Consider the following 17,056-nt stretch of genomic DNA (forward strand, 5'->3'; position numbering starts at 1 on the left):
CATCATGAACGAGGACATAGAAGGCATAAGCAAAGAGGTAAACTTGCTATTCATTGGGAAAAATAATTGCACCTTTTTGTTTTCCTTTTGTCAATTTCACTTACTTTGAAAAAAATGAATCAGTCACAGATAACTTTCGACCAGTGATTGTTTGTAGTCTACAGCTCAATCTATCAAGGGCTGTGGAAAGGCATCAGCAGTACCAGGGTGCATTTAGTGGGAGAGGATCATCCCATGCATACCACAGAACTGAGGTTCTGGCACCAAAGTGGAAAGGAAGTGATAGTCTGAACTGTACTTACACTGAATCATGAGTAGGGATGTAGCGGCTGGAAAAAGAGGCTGTGAGACTCCTAGAGAATTTAGAGAGACAGGGCAAGAGACCCTTCAAATAAAGCATGAGCTCTGCAAACACTGCCACAGATTTTCATTATCTCAAGTTCTTTACTTGTTTCTCAGTAGACTGGAACATGCCTGTAGCACAGGTTGTGTTATAAACCCACATTAGCCAAAGAGAAAAGTAGGAAGGTTGACAGAAAGAGATACAGAGATGGCTCATTTAGCCTAGCAATGCAGATGCCTTAATTAGAAATAAATATTACAAAAATACATCATATCTTTTCTGGAGATTATAAGTGTAATTCCATAGACACCTTTTTGATCCTTGGCAGATCAGACAAGGCCTTCTATTTTGCTTAATCCTTCGACTAAATTCCTTCGTGGCTCCCCTATTTATTAACCATCTTCTGTTATACCACTCAAGTACTATTAGAATTCCATAACACTTGGACACTAGTGCAGTATCCAACTCCTGAGCTGCAAAGTTTTATGTCTAGTTATGTTTCTGATCCATCAGTTCCATTCTACATCACCCTTGAGTGGTATAGGAAGGAGTTAACTCTTGAGCCTAAAACATGCATATACATGAAACTGAGTTCCTGAGTTGCACTTCCATTATCTAACACCAAAAGAGGAAAAGCAGAGAAATAAAACATCAACATGTTCTTTTTCAGGTGAATAGTCCATTATGCAGGTTTCCTGTGGAACTATACATGCCTCTGCACAAAGGGGTACTCTTTACCATTGAAGTGCCAAACACAAACATCTCAAAAAACTGCACCTTTCTCCCTGGAGGTAATGTCTATGGTCTGGCTAAGGTTTTCTCCATTTCCAATCTTTCAAAGGTAAACATTTCCTTAGAAAGCAGTTCCTTACACAGCAGGTAATTGCTATATTTTCTGTTAAAATTATTTGCTTTGTGATGAATGTCTCCACCATTCTGCAAAAGATGCATTACTACAAATGTTTATGTAATTGTAATATTCTCTTTCATACTAAGGCTCCAAGATGTCTATGAATTACAGTGGTTTAATGGTGGATTAAAATAACTGTTCTGGCAGATACATATTAAGATGTTAGTGCTTATTTGTTTATTAAATGCTTTTCCGCTGGGCTGCTGGTGAGTTTGTTGGAACCTGTTTCCCCTTCCTTCTCAGTTCAGAGCTCTCCACTAAGTTCCCCTGTCACCAGTGCTCCTGCAGCTGTGTGTAACCAGGGTATTTCAGACTTGAGAGAGGTGATGACATTAGCAGCTTGCTCCTGGCTGAGCAGAGAAAATATACCCTGCTCATCTCTTCCTGTGGACTTGACAGAGGAAAGACTCATGGTGACACTCAAAATACAAGCCAAGACACAAAAAAACCCCTTGCCTTTGGTATTCTTCCCCAGCTGGCCCTACGTTTGAAGCGTGAGAGTTCCCCAGAGGATCTCACCATGCTTCCACAAGGGTCCCTTCGATCTTGGGCACTTGGAAGGGGATGGAATCAGTAGCAGAGGAAGCCACCAACCTTTCACTGAAGTTGGGGCATAGCACAGAAAGAAGCAGAAGACTGGTTGAAGAGAAGAGGCTGAGCATGCCTGCACTGCCCAGCCATGGGAGATCTTCCAAAGAAATGAGGTTTCCATTTCAATGTGCTCCAGAAAAGTAAGAGGATAAGTCACTGTCACCCACATGTAGGTGCAAAGATTTAACAAGGAGGCTACTTGATTGGAGAGCAGGAAAAAGTCCAATCTTACCTTTAAAAGTCTCAGGTTTTTAATCTTCTGTGTAAACACTTCAGGAGTGGATTCCTGGGCATTAATTGCAAAAGGAGAAATACTTCTCTCTGTAGCAGGATGGATCTTATGAAAAGGCAATGTGCCTTCCTTTACCTATGTGAATGCTTCACTTACTGACAGGTTTCACAGTTCAGAGGCAGTTAAAATAGAGTCAGAGTCCAGCTTTCTCTCAGTTGTCATTCCTAACTCAAGCAATAACCAGCTGGGGTTGCAAGTGTCTAACATACCTAAGTCAGTGCCAGGATCCTCCAGCTTGGAGGATCATTTTTCCTCATCATGGATATACGTATGTTTGCAGGCATAAATGGATCAGCCATCGAACACTTCTCCTGTGTGATTTATAACATTTCCCTCATGAACTGCACTTGGCAGGCAGGCAGGAATTCTCCAGCAGATACACAGTACTTTCTCTACTGGCAGAATTCAAGGTAAGTATTTCTGCTGGAGTCAGGGAAGTCTGAATTCTCATTCAACACATCACACTTCCCATGTTTAACTAAAATACCTTGCTGCATACAGAGAGGACAAGGAGATGGAATGTGAGCTTTACATTAAAGATGAAAATGGCAGAAACATGGGATGTAGATTCCAGAATGTGAAGATAGAGCCTGAGAAAGCTTATTTCCTGGTGAATGGGTCTAGCAAAGACTTCCTGATCCAGCTCTATGATGAGTACACTGATCTGTATAAAATTGGTAAGTAATTGAACATTTTATTTTTATTACTGTTTTATAAAATAAGGAAGTGGGGAAAATTTATTTGAAAAGAATATGGAAATAAAGTCTGTAGCTATTTCAGGATCCTGCACTGCAGGACAGACTTTGCTGCCAATAGCTGACAGAATATACTTCCAAAAATTAACTTAAACAAGCAGAGGCAGCCTGAAATAACTGCTCAGAGAAGTGATGTGAACATATCCATGGGATACAAGTGATGGAATTAACGGCCACCTTTCTGATGGGCTTATTTTTGCCATCCCTCAATCTCACACCTCTCAGAGCCAAAACAGCTACATGTCCTAAATCAGAGTGAGGGTTCAACTTGCAAATTAAGACTGTTAAACATGTGGGTACCTATGTGTAAGCTAGGTGTTGTTTTTTAGGTATCCCAATTGAGTTATGGGACAGGATTCAGTTGCCTAAAAATCATCTCTCTAGTGCCATTTGAGGCACCCTCAGACACTTGAGGCATCCACAAGGCTTGCAGATGTGGCTGAGGACTTGTCAGAGACCAGGGTCTTCCTGGGTATCCTACATGGTCCGAAATGCACAGCATGAGAGTGACTTCTGCCTGTAGTTGATGCAGGCTATGAAGCTCAGGGCAATATTAAGCAAGCACAACTGCTCCAGACATCGCGGCCACTGGTGATGAGGTCTTTGCTTGTGGCTAGACACTTATGTGACACCCAGGCAACAATATTGTAGGCACTCAAATCGAGATGCCTTGATCTTCTACATGAATAATACCACACATGCAAAAACTTCCATCAGTTTTTTTTCCTATGGAGACTTGTACTGTCAATGTGAAATTTAGACGTAGAAAATGTTACTCTGCTGATTGCACTGCTAAATCACATACAAGTCTTCCCACTTTTTTTACATGAACTTTAGTTACCTCAGATGTCCAACAACTGCAGTGATATATTCTCAGGTTTTGTCACTGTATTTCACTGCTGTTTACCAGATAACTTTTGTTAGCATCACTAGCACACAGTTGTACATTAGCTGCCTCACCTTCACATGTATTTGGCTGTGAAGGCATGAGTTGTACCTGATTATTGACTATGCCTACATTAATTATTCCATTTCTTTCCAGAAATACTCACTGCTCCATTAAATGTCACTGCCAATTGTACTAGAGATTCAGAGGGTTGCATAATTACATGGCATCAACCCCTTATGAGTCATGAGAAAAATGCAAAGTGTTTTGAGTATGAAATTAGCATACAAAAGAAGGTAAAAACAATTTCTTGGTTTGTCTTTGGCACTCTTATCTACACACATGCATACCTATAATGTGCAAACTTCTGATTTCTTTATTTATTAACTTCTCTCTCATAAGTTGTGTTGTTCTCCTGCCCTACCACTGCTGGTCTTACATCCCACCATGTATGACCTTATTTCAAACTACTTAAGTGCAAAGCAGAAAAGCAGAGGAGAGCAGGGAAATGTTATGAGGGGGTCTCTGCCCAAAGACTGTGAAAATACCTGTGATGCTTTCTTGCAAAAGCACATCTCACAGGGAGGTGACTGTGTGATCTACAACAAGGGTGCTGGCTTGGTGGCAGCCTCCAGTCTGGGCCTGGGCTCCTCATGCTTGTCCTGCTTCATTATTAACCTTGGAAAAGACTTCCAAGATCATCAAGTCCAATTGTTAACCTAGCAACACCATAGTCACCACTAAACCATATCCCCATTTGCCACATCCACATGCCTTTTGAGCACTTCCAGGGATGTGACTCAACCACTTCCCTGGGCAGCCAGTTCCAGGGTCTGACCACCCTTTCAGTGAAGACTTTTTTCCTAATATCCAATCTAAACCTCCCCTGGTGCAACTTGAGGCTATTTCTTCTACTCCTAATACTTGTTACCAGGGAGGAGACCAATCCCCATCTTGCCACAAGTAGTTGTAAAAAGAGATACAATCTCCTCTGAGCCTTCTTTACTCCATAGTACTTGGTGGAAACAGGACATACCTCAGCCTGGGGAAAAGAGGCTGAGGTGTCAAATCTTCTTCACAAATCTCAACACCTAAAGGACCTATTTTAATATCCCTAAGGACAAAAGCCAGGAACATTCTTTGAGCCCAGGAGTTTGACAAGGAGGCAAGAAATGTTCCTCCCCATCCCTGGGATACCTGTTTTACCATTACATGATTTCCACACGTGGATGACACCTCTGTTGTGACAAATTACTGCTCCCTACCTATCCCAGTTCCCAGCCACAGCTCAGAAGCTTACTGTGATGTCAATTCCTCATGCACAGAACCATTACAGGAAGGATCAGCTAAGGGTTAAACATATACAGCTGCAATAAAGCAATACATCATTAAATCTCATTAATTCATTCATTCAAAACAAGGCTTACAGTTTGCAGGCTGTTTGGACTTTCTGGATGCATTAATAGTATCTGCCTTGGTAGCTGTTTCAAGGAGCAATTGCAGTACATGTAGCTTTCCAGCTGGTTAGTATAATTTGACAGTAAAATCTTGTGTGAAATACTTAGAAAGTTTTACAAAACAATATAGATCACAACATACGATTAAAGCAATATTATCCAAAGCATTTATTTGAAAGAAATACATCTTACTTCTTTCCCATGCCACAGTCAGAATGGAAGGAGTTCAGCATAGATTTCCACATTTGGGTGTAAAATTCATCTCACAGACTGAGACACCTTAATGTCAGTGTCTATAAAGGAGTGTGAATATCCCCTAGGAGTCACTGCACATCTAGGGCTCTGTGTGCGGAGTAATAGGTGCCTCATTCCCCTTGAGGTGCAATAGGTGCTGATGGTACCAGAGGTGCCTATGTGGAGAGGACAGACAGAACTCACACCTTTCAGGAGAGGCCACCAGAGGTAAAACAGCACTGCACATCTAGAGTTTAAGTAACCAATTTACACCCTGGCCAGTCACAGCACAGGCTGCATCATAAGCTGAAAGAGCTCAGCTGACTGCAAGTGATGGAGAAATACTAGGATACTTTATAATGCAAGACACACAGTGGGTGTGTTTTCTGTCACGAAACATTCCTTCCAGTTACCTTGCTGACTTTTCCACACTGCCAGTGTGTATCCTCCTGATACTGCATGTGATAGATGTTTCCAGGACATCAGCTTTTCAATGCTTTCTAGGATCCTTCCTAAAAATCACTGCTGTTGAATGTTTGCTTTTTTGAACCAATTTTTTTTTCAGAATTTTCAGGTTCTTTGATCCAGCTCAATCCTTGATTCCAGTTAATTAAATTTTGACTGTACAGAATGTAGAAGTAACTCTTCACTGTACTTTGGGGAAAGCCCCTGAGTATGCGTAACTCAGATGTCTAACACAGACTTGACAGGAAGGAGGGTAAATTTGCTGTTCACATCAATTTTCTGCCCCACGTTATCAAACTATTGGGAAATCACAGCTTCCAGACCTGTTGTTCGTAGGATGATGTGATTTTTTTATATAATTTGGATATACTTCTGCTGGATGAGAATGCATAGTGTAAATATGCCCTTAGTGGCAAATACAGCTTCTCACATCTACTGATATATAATTCTTGTTTCCTTCCTTTCTAAAATGTAGGAAGCTAAAACTCTAAATAAAGTGCTGTTATTCTGGGAAATTACTAGAGAAAAATATCCAATTGATTTTTCAGTTTAAAAATTACTTATCTTTAAAAGCAAAAAAATAAGAACAAGAGAGAAAAATATTTGCCTATTTGATAAAAAGTAATAAAAATTAAGATTTGTTCTTGTTTTGCAGGATGAACCTGAAGAAAAGAAAAAAGTTAATCTCGTAAGTATTCTAGTCACATACAAATTTGTGACTTTACCCACTTAAGCATATAAAAACCATTAGAGAAAATATGCTTCCTTCTAGAACTCCAGGTTTTGTACCAATGTAGCAATGAGAATTCAGAAGAAAAAGATATGTTCTTCGTGTATCTTTATGTGTAAGCTTAATATATCCCTTTTGGATGGGGTAGGCAGAATTTTCCATGTATTTCACAAAACTTCCTATGTTCCATTTATTGCACAAATAGATTTTGCTCAAGAGAGATGGGACATTTTGCTTAATAAAAACTGGAAACATTCTCTTTCTTGTTCATGGAAAAACACCACTGTAGCTCAGGACAGATAGGCAAAAGAAACATGATGATCTTCAAAACTGTGGAAGGTAATACATACTCAGTCTTTCCCTGACCAGTGAGTGTTCCTCTCAGCCCTGGAAGGGCTTGGCAGATTCTAGACTTTACATATAAAGTATTGTAAGGCCAGATAATACATATCTGTTATTGCAATGTCTCAAAAACATTAAGTCTCTTTAGAAAAAACCAGACACCATCCAGGGAATATTTGCATGTTTAATCCCAAAGGCTGCAAAGTGAGTTTGCAGGGTACTTCTCCAGTTTCTGCTCCATGTCCTTCTGATTCTTTTAGGATCCATAAACAAAGACAGGGGAAAAAAGTGTCCTCAAAGTATAACAAAATAAAAGATCAAATAAACCGAAAAAAATAGCATACAAGTTATTATAAAAACCATATCAGAAAATTCAAACCAAAATTTTATTACTATTGGCCCATGAGGTGAAATCAGTCTGATTACTTTGCTTTTAGATAAGGAACAACAGAAGATACGAATTTCAAAATTACAATGAGAAAAAAAGATACATTCTGAGAGTCAGAGCACGTGGAGCAAGATGTCCTGTAAACTCAAACTGGGGGGAATGGAGTGAACCCATTGAGTTTGGTAAGACAATGAAATACTATTTACATTTTTTCAGTATTACCATGTTTGCTTCCCTTTCTTCCTCGTGCTCACAGAAATGACTAAAATCTTAATTCTTACCCAAGTACATGGAAGGAACTGGGTGGAAATGATTAACGTGGAGGAGAAGTTCCCATGCTCTGGCAGCAGAGCCTTGGATTAGCTGGCACTGTGTAGGCAGCAGTTCCTCAGGTTCCAGGACTACAGGAACAGATTGAGACATACCCACTCTTCCCTCCAGTCTGAAGTGATGAGGCTCTCTTTCAGTTCCTTAAGTTTTCCCCATATATATCATCCCCTTGCTTCTGCATCTTTCTTTTCATCTTTCCACTAATTTTGCTCTGTTTGTTCTGTGACTGTTTACTCTTCTCCTTTTCCGGATTTATTTTTTTCAATTCTCTAAATTTTAGATATTTGAAATGGTTTAAAATGCATCAAGGCAATATCAAGTTTTTGACAATGTTCTGTAAGAAAGTCAAGTTGAAGTCCTACAGATTATTTTAAAAAATCCATGAAATTTGTATGCATTACTGACAGTCACAAAGGCAGATTTTTGGCATGCTAAGATATTTTCCTCTCTTGGATGTTTCAGGTGAAGGGAAAGATAACTTTATTCTTGTGATTTTATTTCTGATTGCACTTGGAATTATCTCAGTGACACTGCTCCTGTATTGTCTTTTCAAAAGGTAAGGCAAACTTTTTGCTGTAGACACTATAGATAGAGTATTATTCCTATGAAACACATTCCTCCAATCTCCTACTTTCCTACCTACAAACTTAAATAATCTGATTATCAATGTCCTGAATTATTATCACTTCATTTTGGATGGTCCTTTGGCATGCAAAATTACTACAAGTGAAAAATGGGATAAGGATGTTGAAGTTACTAAGTGATTTATGCTACCAGATCCTAAAAAACCTTTGCTGTTCTTACTTTTAATCATCTAACATCCACATTGGTTTGAAGCCATTGGCTTCATACAGTACCAGAAAAGAGGGAATTTGGACAAATTTACATATTATTATTTTGATGCAACTTCTCACCTAGTGGTGGAAGAAAGTTATGTCATGTGATTTACTGAAAGTCATTGTTTAATAAAGTATTTACTGTGACTCTCATCAATAAATTTTAGTTACCCAAGGGATAAGTGTAGTAAACCCACCAATCTACACTCAAAATATCTTACTTCTCACTTAGTGATTTGTAGAGCAATAGCTACTCAATCTCAAAAGTAAAAACATGTCATTAAGGTATAATACATAATCTTTATGTAAGTTATATTACCAGTATTTTAAAAGTCCTCACAATCCCATTTTCTACCCAAAGGTACTGCAGCTTCAAGAGCATATTTTCTCCCATACCACAACCCACTGAAAAATTTAAAGCATTAACTGAAGATAATCAGGTATGGTCTCCTTTCAATTCAGTCAAATTTGTTAACTGCAAATCACAGTAGGCCAAAGACTAAAACTGACATATAAAGGGAAGTGTTACTGGTGCAACAAAGACTAATTTTCTGTCAAGCAAGGTACACTGCTTTGAAACTTGAAATGCTCTATGCCAGTGCTGAGACTAATGATTATCCTCTGGGTACGTGCAGCCTTATTTTAAGACCAGAGTTGTCACTTTTACTGACACTGGTAATTTCTGAGTGTTCCAGCTTTGCAAGGTTGCTGCTCATACTTTGAAAATAACTTAAGTGAGGAAGCATTTTCCATTAGCATTTATCATAATAGAATGTGAATATGTATTTCATAAGCCTGACCTATACCTATGTAAAAATCCTGTCACATTGAATAATGAAACCCAACAGAGCTGGAGAAGACTCACCAGCTTAATTAGCCTTGCTCCTGCTTCAGCATAGGATTAGTGATTTCAGTGCTCTATGCAAATTGCATTTGACCAATACACTGTAGCATTCCCATGCAGTCTAATCTATGTTTAATTATCCTTACTTTTAGAAATCTTTTTTAATAGCCTGATTTACTGCACTTAAAATCCTTTTTTCACCCTTGTTCCTTTCCAGTCTGTAGTGTTTTACACACTTGCACTGTCAAAAGCAAGTAATTCTTCACATGTCCTACCAACCAGGCTTCAAACCATTCAAGCTTCTCAAATCTGTCCATTTGAGCAGTAGTTTATATGGTGCCTGCATAGTGAGTGAATACTTTTGTGTCAGCTGGCTAAAGCAAAACATACTCAAAGCCAATAAAACAGGCTGGTTGTTTATTGCCTACAAGGTTACAGTGGGCAACACAACACCTTTCAGTGAGGCTTTCAAAAGTGACACAGAATTTTCCTTCAGTTCTTTATAAAGAATCCTCAAAGCTCTGACTACTAAAACTCTCTGGTTTTCTAACTATATACCAGCACATTGTCCTAGTTTGGTCCTACCACCTTTGGCTTTAATAGAAAGCAGGCAGCAATGTAACTTGGGTAGGTTTCCTCATACACCTTATGTCATATACACCTGGTATCCCTTCATACCAAGCTGCCAGAGCTAAGGCTACAGAGCAGCAAGTTCACAGTCCATCATACTGTTCAGTAATTGCTAGTGAAGTAGCAAGCAGTCCTACAAAATCTGCACTCTGGATTGCTAGCTTTCCCAAAACTTAAGGCTACCAGACTTGACAAACCACAACCACAAAGACCTCTGGGCTGTTGTGTAGGAGTGATTTGAGTAAGGGTGGCACAGGCTCTTCCACGCAGGCAGCACCTTAGCAGCAGCAGTTGTCAGTTGTTCTAGTGAAGCCCTCAGATTGCTTCATACCTGTCAACAGGCACTGTGAAGACAATTCATAACATTCTGACATGTGTAAACAGTTTCTGGACTCTGTCTGTTTTGACCCACTCTTAAAACCCAATTTTATTTTACCTCTTCTCTCCACAGTCAGGTATCTTTTAACACCAATTGAATGTTGTCATTCTTCAAAGCAGGTAATAAAGCACAAATAGGTTCTTTTCAAGAGCTCTCCTCCACTGAATACGAGAACACCGTCTCCCTGACACTCAGTGCCAATAGATTTATGAGTTATTTGGAAACCTGTAATGTTCTTTACTAATCACACCTTTTTAGAGCTTATTTCTTCATTTTGTCCCTACTCACTCAACGACCTTTCACATTTTTTTCATTATTTGTCCTGTTTCACAATACTTTTCCCTAGATCACTGAAAAGGCTCATGACTTACCAAACCCTAACCTTTCTGCACTAAGTTTGCACTTCTATTTTTTTATCATGTTAAGGAACTGTCAAGTTTATTTGCTGTGGCTAAAATCCTACCAACCAAATCACCCAGTGCATCAAACACCTTGCATTCCTCTAACCCACTTTATTTTACTCATCTTGCCACAGAAAACTGACTTTTCAGTCATTCTCTCCTCAAACGCTTTCCTCACACTCACGCAGAAGTTTTATCCCTGTTTTCCTTCTCCTGAATTAAATACATTCTGAGAACTTGCAAGACACACTGTGTTTTCCTCACAGAATAGCCAAACAGCACAAAACACTATGACCACAAAGCCCTGCAGTGATTTACCAGTCCCTTAGATTTCCTAGAACAAAATTCCCCACCAAGACATCCTGGTTTGAAGCTTTATAACATGCCCTCAGTATGCACGAAGCTTCTAACTTCTCCCCTGCCCTCCCAGTACTATTCCTCCTCCTGTTTATATAAACCATACTTCTCTCTTCTTCAAGAATTTAAGCACTGCATCAGTATTATAATCTTACCTAGCAACATCCACTCTTGTCAATCTCCAGGTAAACCACTGCAAAAATCTATGATAGCAACCCAAGTATCTTCTCTACAAGCCTAGCTAAAGCCTACCTATGGAAAATTCTGGCAATGTTCACTGAATAAATTCCTTCTATTGTCTCACTTAAGGTTGCCCAGCATTTTAATCCATTTATTTTTTCTTCAGCTGACAAATAGCTGGTACTGATCATACATATTAAAAGCACAACAATCCTTAACTGTCCTTAACACTGTTTTCTCCTGCTTTGTAGGCATTTCTTAAGTATTAAAACAGCCTTTGATACTGGTGTACCTCATGTTTAAAAATGTTCTGATCATTAACAGTGACTGCAGCTTATTACATGTTACAGAATTTTCTTTCTCTTTAGACAGAGTATGCAAATCTACCAACAAAGAGTCATATCGAGGAAGTAACTATCGTCGAAGAGGTGATCCAGCTTTCCAAAAAGAAAACACACTTGGATTCCCCAATGTGAAAAAGACCTCATGGATCCTCCTGATGAATACTTCAAACCAGACCATGAATGAATATAATGTATAAAATTTGCTTGTCCCATAAAAACCCACCTAAATTGGAGCAAGTTTAAAAAAAAAAAACAACAAAAAACCAGTGAAATTTGCTCTTCTCCCTTGGTTCAAAATCAGTGTCTGGCAGCTAAGCTTTCCTGCAGGCCCTGTGAAGACTTGCTTAAACCTTGCTGAGAATTTGTTCACAATGTAAGACCAGGCCTCTTATCTAATAGAAACTTCTTTCCTCTGACTGCAATTTCCTATAGGATGACAGGCCTGCTTAGGAGTGTTTTCTAAAGCAGGAACTATTCAGCATGTGTTTAAAATTGTGCTTTAATCTTCCAACCAGCAACACCAAACTGTCCCAGTATATCCAATAAACCTTATGCAGGCCAAAATGGGCAAAAACGTGGCATTTGTCAAATGTAACTAATGGAACTATTAATGCTGGCCTGCCAGTCAGCCATCTCATGAGCTCAGTGCTGCCACTGCAAACATAAACCTCTGCAACACTCTGACCCTCCACTGTATTAGGATTTTGTTTTACCAATTCTGGATATTCATAGAATCATTCTTCTGTTATTGTTGTTCAAAATTGGTATTTTTCCACAGAGCATTTCAATAAGGCAGAAAACAAATGTTTTTTTAAAAAGTCTCATTTATTGTTGGCCTCTTATGTTCCCATACTGCATCACACATTGGAAATTGCTGCTGCATGACTAAGGGAAGCCCATCTATTGAAAAAAAATCCCTGAAAAAACAGAACACAAAGTTGTACAAGCTGAATGCACAGCATAGGTAAATTGCAGTTACACTGAAAAAAACACCTACACTTGCATTTCTTTCTTTTCCTATTTCTTCTGGTTAAAATCTAGTTCTGGAAGGGAGAGGGGATGAAAAAAGTCCTGTCCCTTTCAGAGGCAGCTCAAGTTTAACTGCCACATTTGGCTCCTCTCACAAAGCTTGGCCCACTATACACTCACAGCAAGGCTGTGTGAGGTATCCCATCATTATTTCTACTCTTTCAAGCCACTGATACAGAAAACAAACCTAAGCAGTTATATAGACAAAATGTCTTCCCCTGCCCCCCAGTCAGTATAATGACAACTGAAACAGCAAATTGATGGGCAAGATCAACATCAAAGCACCTGCCCACACCACAGGGAGCTGCCATGACCAGAGGATGAGAAAACCACTTGCAGTAGGTACATAAGTTTGCCATTAGCTGTGTATAAAGGAGCTGTGTAATGTCCTTACATTCACATACAGATGTAGAAAGCAGTGCTTGTGCGACAGCGAAAGGAAAAAGGTAAAATATGTTCAAGAGGAAGGTAATAACCAGCCAAAGCCAAATAGGCAATTTAAATACTTCATCTTGAATAGCAACCCAGAAGGCACACAAAAGAACTCAAGACAGCTCAGCCTTCAATGACTCATACAGTGACACACTTTTTTTCCTCAAGATATAGGGAGAGCTCTTAAAACATGGTTCAAAGATTAACACTTGTTTTCCTCGACTGGTCCCCCCTACCATGTCTTTGCAGATTACAAAGTACAAAAGTAAGATTATATACATATGAAGAACGGCACATAGGTATTACATTATCTCAAACAGCAGTATGAGAAATTACTCAGTCTGGTTTTGGTCTTCTGACCATCACTAGACATCAATCAGTTAATACTGAAGGCTGACCTACCTTGATTATTTTACAGCTACATAGAAGCACACACATTGCCTCCCACACACCCCCATCAACTTCACCTCTTAGAATGAACCTAATTTCAAATTAAGTTCACCTTCCACAGAGGTACTGACCATTGCTACAGATGAGGCCAAACAGTGTCTTGATGGTAGCATCAACATTTCCAAACAGCAGCAACAATACAATACATAGGTCACTCAGAAGTTGAAGGCATTTACTAGGTTCTTGGATTTTTGCATGAATGCCATGTTGCTTTCCATACTGATTTAAGAAAATTTGTTTCATTTTAAGCTGTTTTATCAAGGGCAAGAGCATTACTTGTTGACAGTCCTTGGGACTCTGTTTTCCTAGCACTAAAACTGAAAACCCCCCATTAAAAAGTCATATGAAGAGTTGCAAATCAATTTCTAAGGATCATGCAAAAAGCCACTTGGAGCAGCCCATCGTACACTATCAGGCACAAATAATGGGAGTGGTTTCTATTAGTACAACCCATGCTTCCCCACCCCTCCCCCCAAAGTTCTCACATTCAATTTTTTTTTCCAAAAAGCTTATTCTGTTACAGAGTGCAGAGTAAGTGTACCAGAGGACCCATTTTCTGAAACAATTTTTCAAACAGAAGAGGCTTTCCCAAAGCTTTTATGTAATAATTTCAACACAGACAGAGTAAGTATGTTTATTGTTTAACAGCAGAATGCCCCAATTTAAGAACAAAATTGCTAGATGTTCAGCTGTGCAAAATGGTACATAGTGCTTCAGTACAAGTGGAAAAGAACATGATTTGTTAGCAAATGCTTTCAAATACAATTTTATGGTCCTAGAAGATAGGACTTGAAACTGGGGACTGATCCATGAGCTAACAGGTTTTTTCTGCCTAAATTGGACCCAGCCACTTTGGACCCAGAACCAACACCACCCACTCCTCACTGCTGAAAAAAAAAAAATTACCACACTGAATTGCCAGACTCAGTGTCTTTATGCATGTTACAGAGAAATGGATCAGTCCACTATGTCAGTTTCTAGCCCCATCTACAAGTATCATCTGGCTCCGATAAATAAGACTCACAGGAATTTCTTGAAGGTCAATGGTCCATAATGGTAGTTATTCTACATGATCTGCTCAACTTGATTTCCAATTCTAGTTAGGCTGTTTAAATGACTTTCTTGAATTCATCATACAGCACAAGCACAAAAGCACCCCCCATGCCTCTGAGGACATTAGACCATGCACCCTTGAAGAAAGCCTTTCCTCCCTCATCCCTTGCAATCTTCCGCCAGCAGTCAATCGTTCCAGAGTACATGATATCAGCTGCAAGGAAAGAGCACAAAGTTATTCTTAATCCCTATAATCTTCTCTCAGATGTTTTTAACAACTGTCCTGTTTCACCTAACTACTTAGTGATGTCCCAAACTACTTTTGCCTAGTTAATAAAAGCTGTCACAAAGTAAAAGTGCTAAGTTTTCTTTTTGGCCATTATACCCCTAATTACCTTCATTTAATTTGCCAATGCAAACAGCCAGCCCATTTACCTATTTCATAAAGTAAAATCCTCAGCATCATTCCTGACAATCACAGCCAGTTGAGCCTTACTGCATTTCCTCATTTAAGTGTAATACAACAAATCAGATTTAAGGAACAAGGAACTCTAAGTGCTGAGGGAAACTGAGGAACTGTAGAGCAATGAGGCAAAAAGAATGCCATATTGTTAATGCTGCTTAAGCAGCTACATAAATTTTGAGCCTACCTCCTTTGCGTCCTGACTGCATCATCATCCTACGCCGCACTGTATCAAAAGGGTAAGAGACCACACCAGCCACAGCAGTCACCGACTGGGCAATCATCCAACTGATAACAATGTGAGTATTTCTGGGATCTGGGAGCATGCCTGCAATTAAAAAAAAAAGTAATTAGCTTTTTATCTTGCATATCCTTCCCCAGTTCACTGACTGCTCCTCCAGTTCACCCACTGCATGATAGCTAGCACCAAACTACATGTACCAGTCACAAAACATTGTAAACACAACTTGAAATTTGAGAGAAGCACTCCATAAACTTTCAACATGCTGAAGCAATGCAAAAAGCACTTAAGGAAATTCAGAGGATTTTCACCTCTGTAAACAAAGCCGGTTCACATTTAAGCACCAGGATTCTTTTCAGACTGGCATCAGAAGAAAAATAAACTATTCCCTACTCTTTTTGTAAAGAAACAGCATTAAATTTAAGTCACTGTCTCTACGCACTACATTAAATACAATCTAGCACCAGCAGCCTCTGTGCCCACACATCAAGCTTAACAAACAAGTGCCTTGTAAAAACACTGCTCAATCCCGTTCTGCTGAATGCACCTGAACTGGTCCAATACAACTACAGTAATGCACTAACCAAAAATGAGCTTAGGATTGCGTACGGCTACAAATGTACTCTGCCAGTATTAGGAGCAACTCCTTTAAGTAAGTACAAAACTAGTACTTAAAGGCAGGCTGCTGCCATCAACACATGCCCAAGTTTTGCCTTGAACACTGCAGTGTCACGGATATTGACAGCAATATCTCCCTCCACCTTCAAATAGTTACTACGAGACAAACATCCAAGGACAATCAGACAACACAATTCTGAAAATAGGTTCATGGGATCCCCTCTGACACATTACCTTTTGCTGTATCATAGATCCCGAAGTAGGCAGCTCTATAGATGATGATGCCTTGGACAGAGACATTGAACCCTTGGTACAAGCCACGCAGACCATCAGACTTGGTAATTTTGACTAGACAGTCCCCAAGACCAGAAAATTCTCTGTCTGTGCCAGCTTTTCCAACATCAGCAGCCAAACGGGTTCTTGCAAAATCCAAGGGGTAGACAAAGCAGAGGGAAGTGGCTCCAGCTGCACCACCAGATGCCAGGTTACCAGCAAAATACCTCCAGAACTGAGTGTGCTTGTCTACACCTCCCAAGAACACCTGCTTATACTTATCCTTGAAGGCAAAGTTGAGAGCTTGAGTTGGGAAGTATCTGATGACATTTGCCAAGTTTCCTCGCCAGAAAGACAGCATCCCTTGTTCCTTTGGAATACGCACTACACAATCGATGATACCCTTGTACTGCTTATCAGCAGCAATCTGTTTGCTTGCATGTTGTACCTGCAAACACAAACACCCACGTCGGCTGCTTGCACAGACAGGCTGAGCTCAGGCCTGCTCCTACCACGAATCAAAAAGCTGCTAATTCTGATGGCGGGATTACTGAGGAAGAGGTTTAAAAGTGCTTGGGAACTTAAGCGGAACTCAGGAGTTGCCAAAGCAGTAATGGACATCCATAAATAAGAACAACGAAAGTTGTTCTGGGGGATTGGGTAGTCTCGCCACGGGGCTGACAGCGGCGGGCGGGGGGCACACGGCCGAGCTGCAGGCAGGGGACAGGGGCCGGGAACGACCCGGGGAGGGCGGAGGGAGGGAGGTCGCCGTCCCCGGCGAAGGTCACGGGAGTCACCTTGTG

The 17,056-nt window shown here is 40.0% G+C and overlaps 2 protein-coding genes across 2 annotated transcripts in view; one reads left to right on the plus strand and one right to left on the minus strand.

The window, feature by feature from the left end:
- Positions 1-11,826, plus strand: part of LOC103798189 (granulocyte-macrophage colony-stimulating factor receptor subunit alpha-like) — a 12,120-nt gene extending 294 nt beyond the window's left edge. The window contains exons 2-11 of the mRNA XM_009070437.1: positions 1-37; positions 1,014-1,134; positions 2,417-2,546; positions 2,638-2,813; positions 3,934-4,073; positions 6,589-6,621; positions 7,443-7,575; positions 8,186-8,279; positions 8,921-8,999; positions 11,719-11,826. The exon at positions 1-37 is cut by the window's left edge and continues 91 nt beyond it. Of these exons, the coding sequence (XP_009068685.1) occupies positions 1-37; positions 1,014-1,134; positions 2,417-2,546; positions 2,638-2,813; positions 3,934-4,073; positions 6,589-6,621; positions 7,443-7,575; positions 8,186-8,279; positions 8,921-8,999; positions 11,719-11,826 (1,051 nt within the window). The remainder of the gene's footprint in view (positions 38-1,013; positions 1,135-2,416; positions 2,547-2,637; positions 2,814-3,933; positions 4,074-6,588; positions 6,622-7,442; positions 7,576-8,185; positions 8,280-8,920; positions 9,000-11,718) is intronic.
- A 2,384-nt stretch (positions 11,827-14,210) lies between these two features.
- SLC25A6 (solute carrier family 25 (mitochondrial carrier; adenine nucleotide translocator), member 6) lies at positions 14,211-16,701 on the minus strand (the record flags this gene model as incomplete). Its single annotated transcript, XM_009070433.1, has 3 exons — positions 14,211-14,872; positions 15,309-15,449; positions 16,215-16,701. Coding segments are annotated over 3 exons (786 nt in total), but the record flags the coding sequence as incomplete, so codon positions are not given.
- Between the last annotated feature and the right edge of the window lie 355 nt (positions 16,702-17,056).

The sequence above is a fragment of the Acanthisitta chloris genome, unplaced genomic scaffold (genome assembly GCF_000695815.1).
Source record: "Acanthisitta chloris isolate BGI_N310 unplaced genomic scaffold, ASM69581v1 scaffold2082, whole genome shotgun sequence".
Classification (NCBI taxonomy): domain Eukaryota; kingdom Metazoa; phylum Chordata; class Aves; order Passeriformes; family Acanthisittidae; genus Acanthisitta; species Acanthisitta chloris.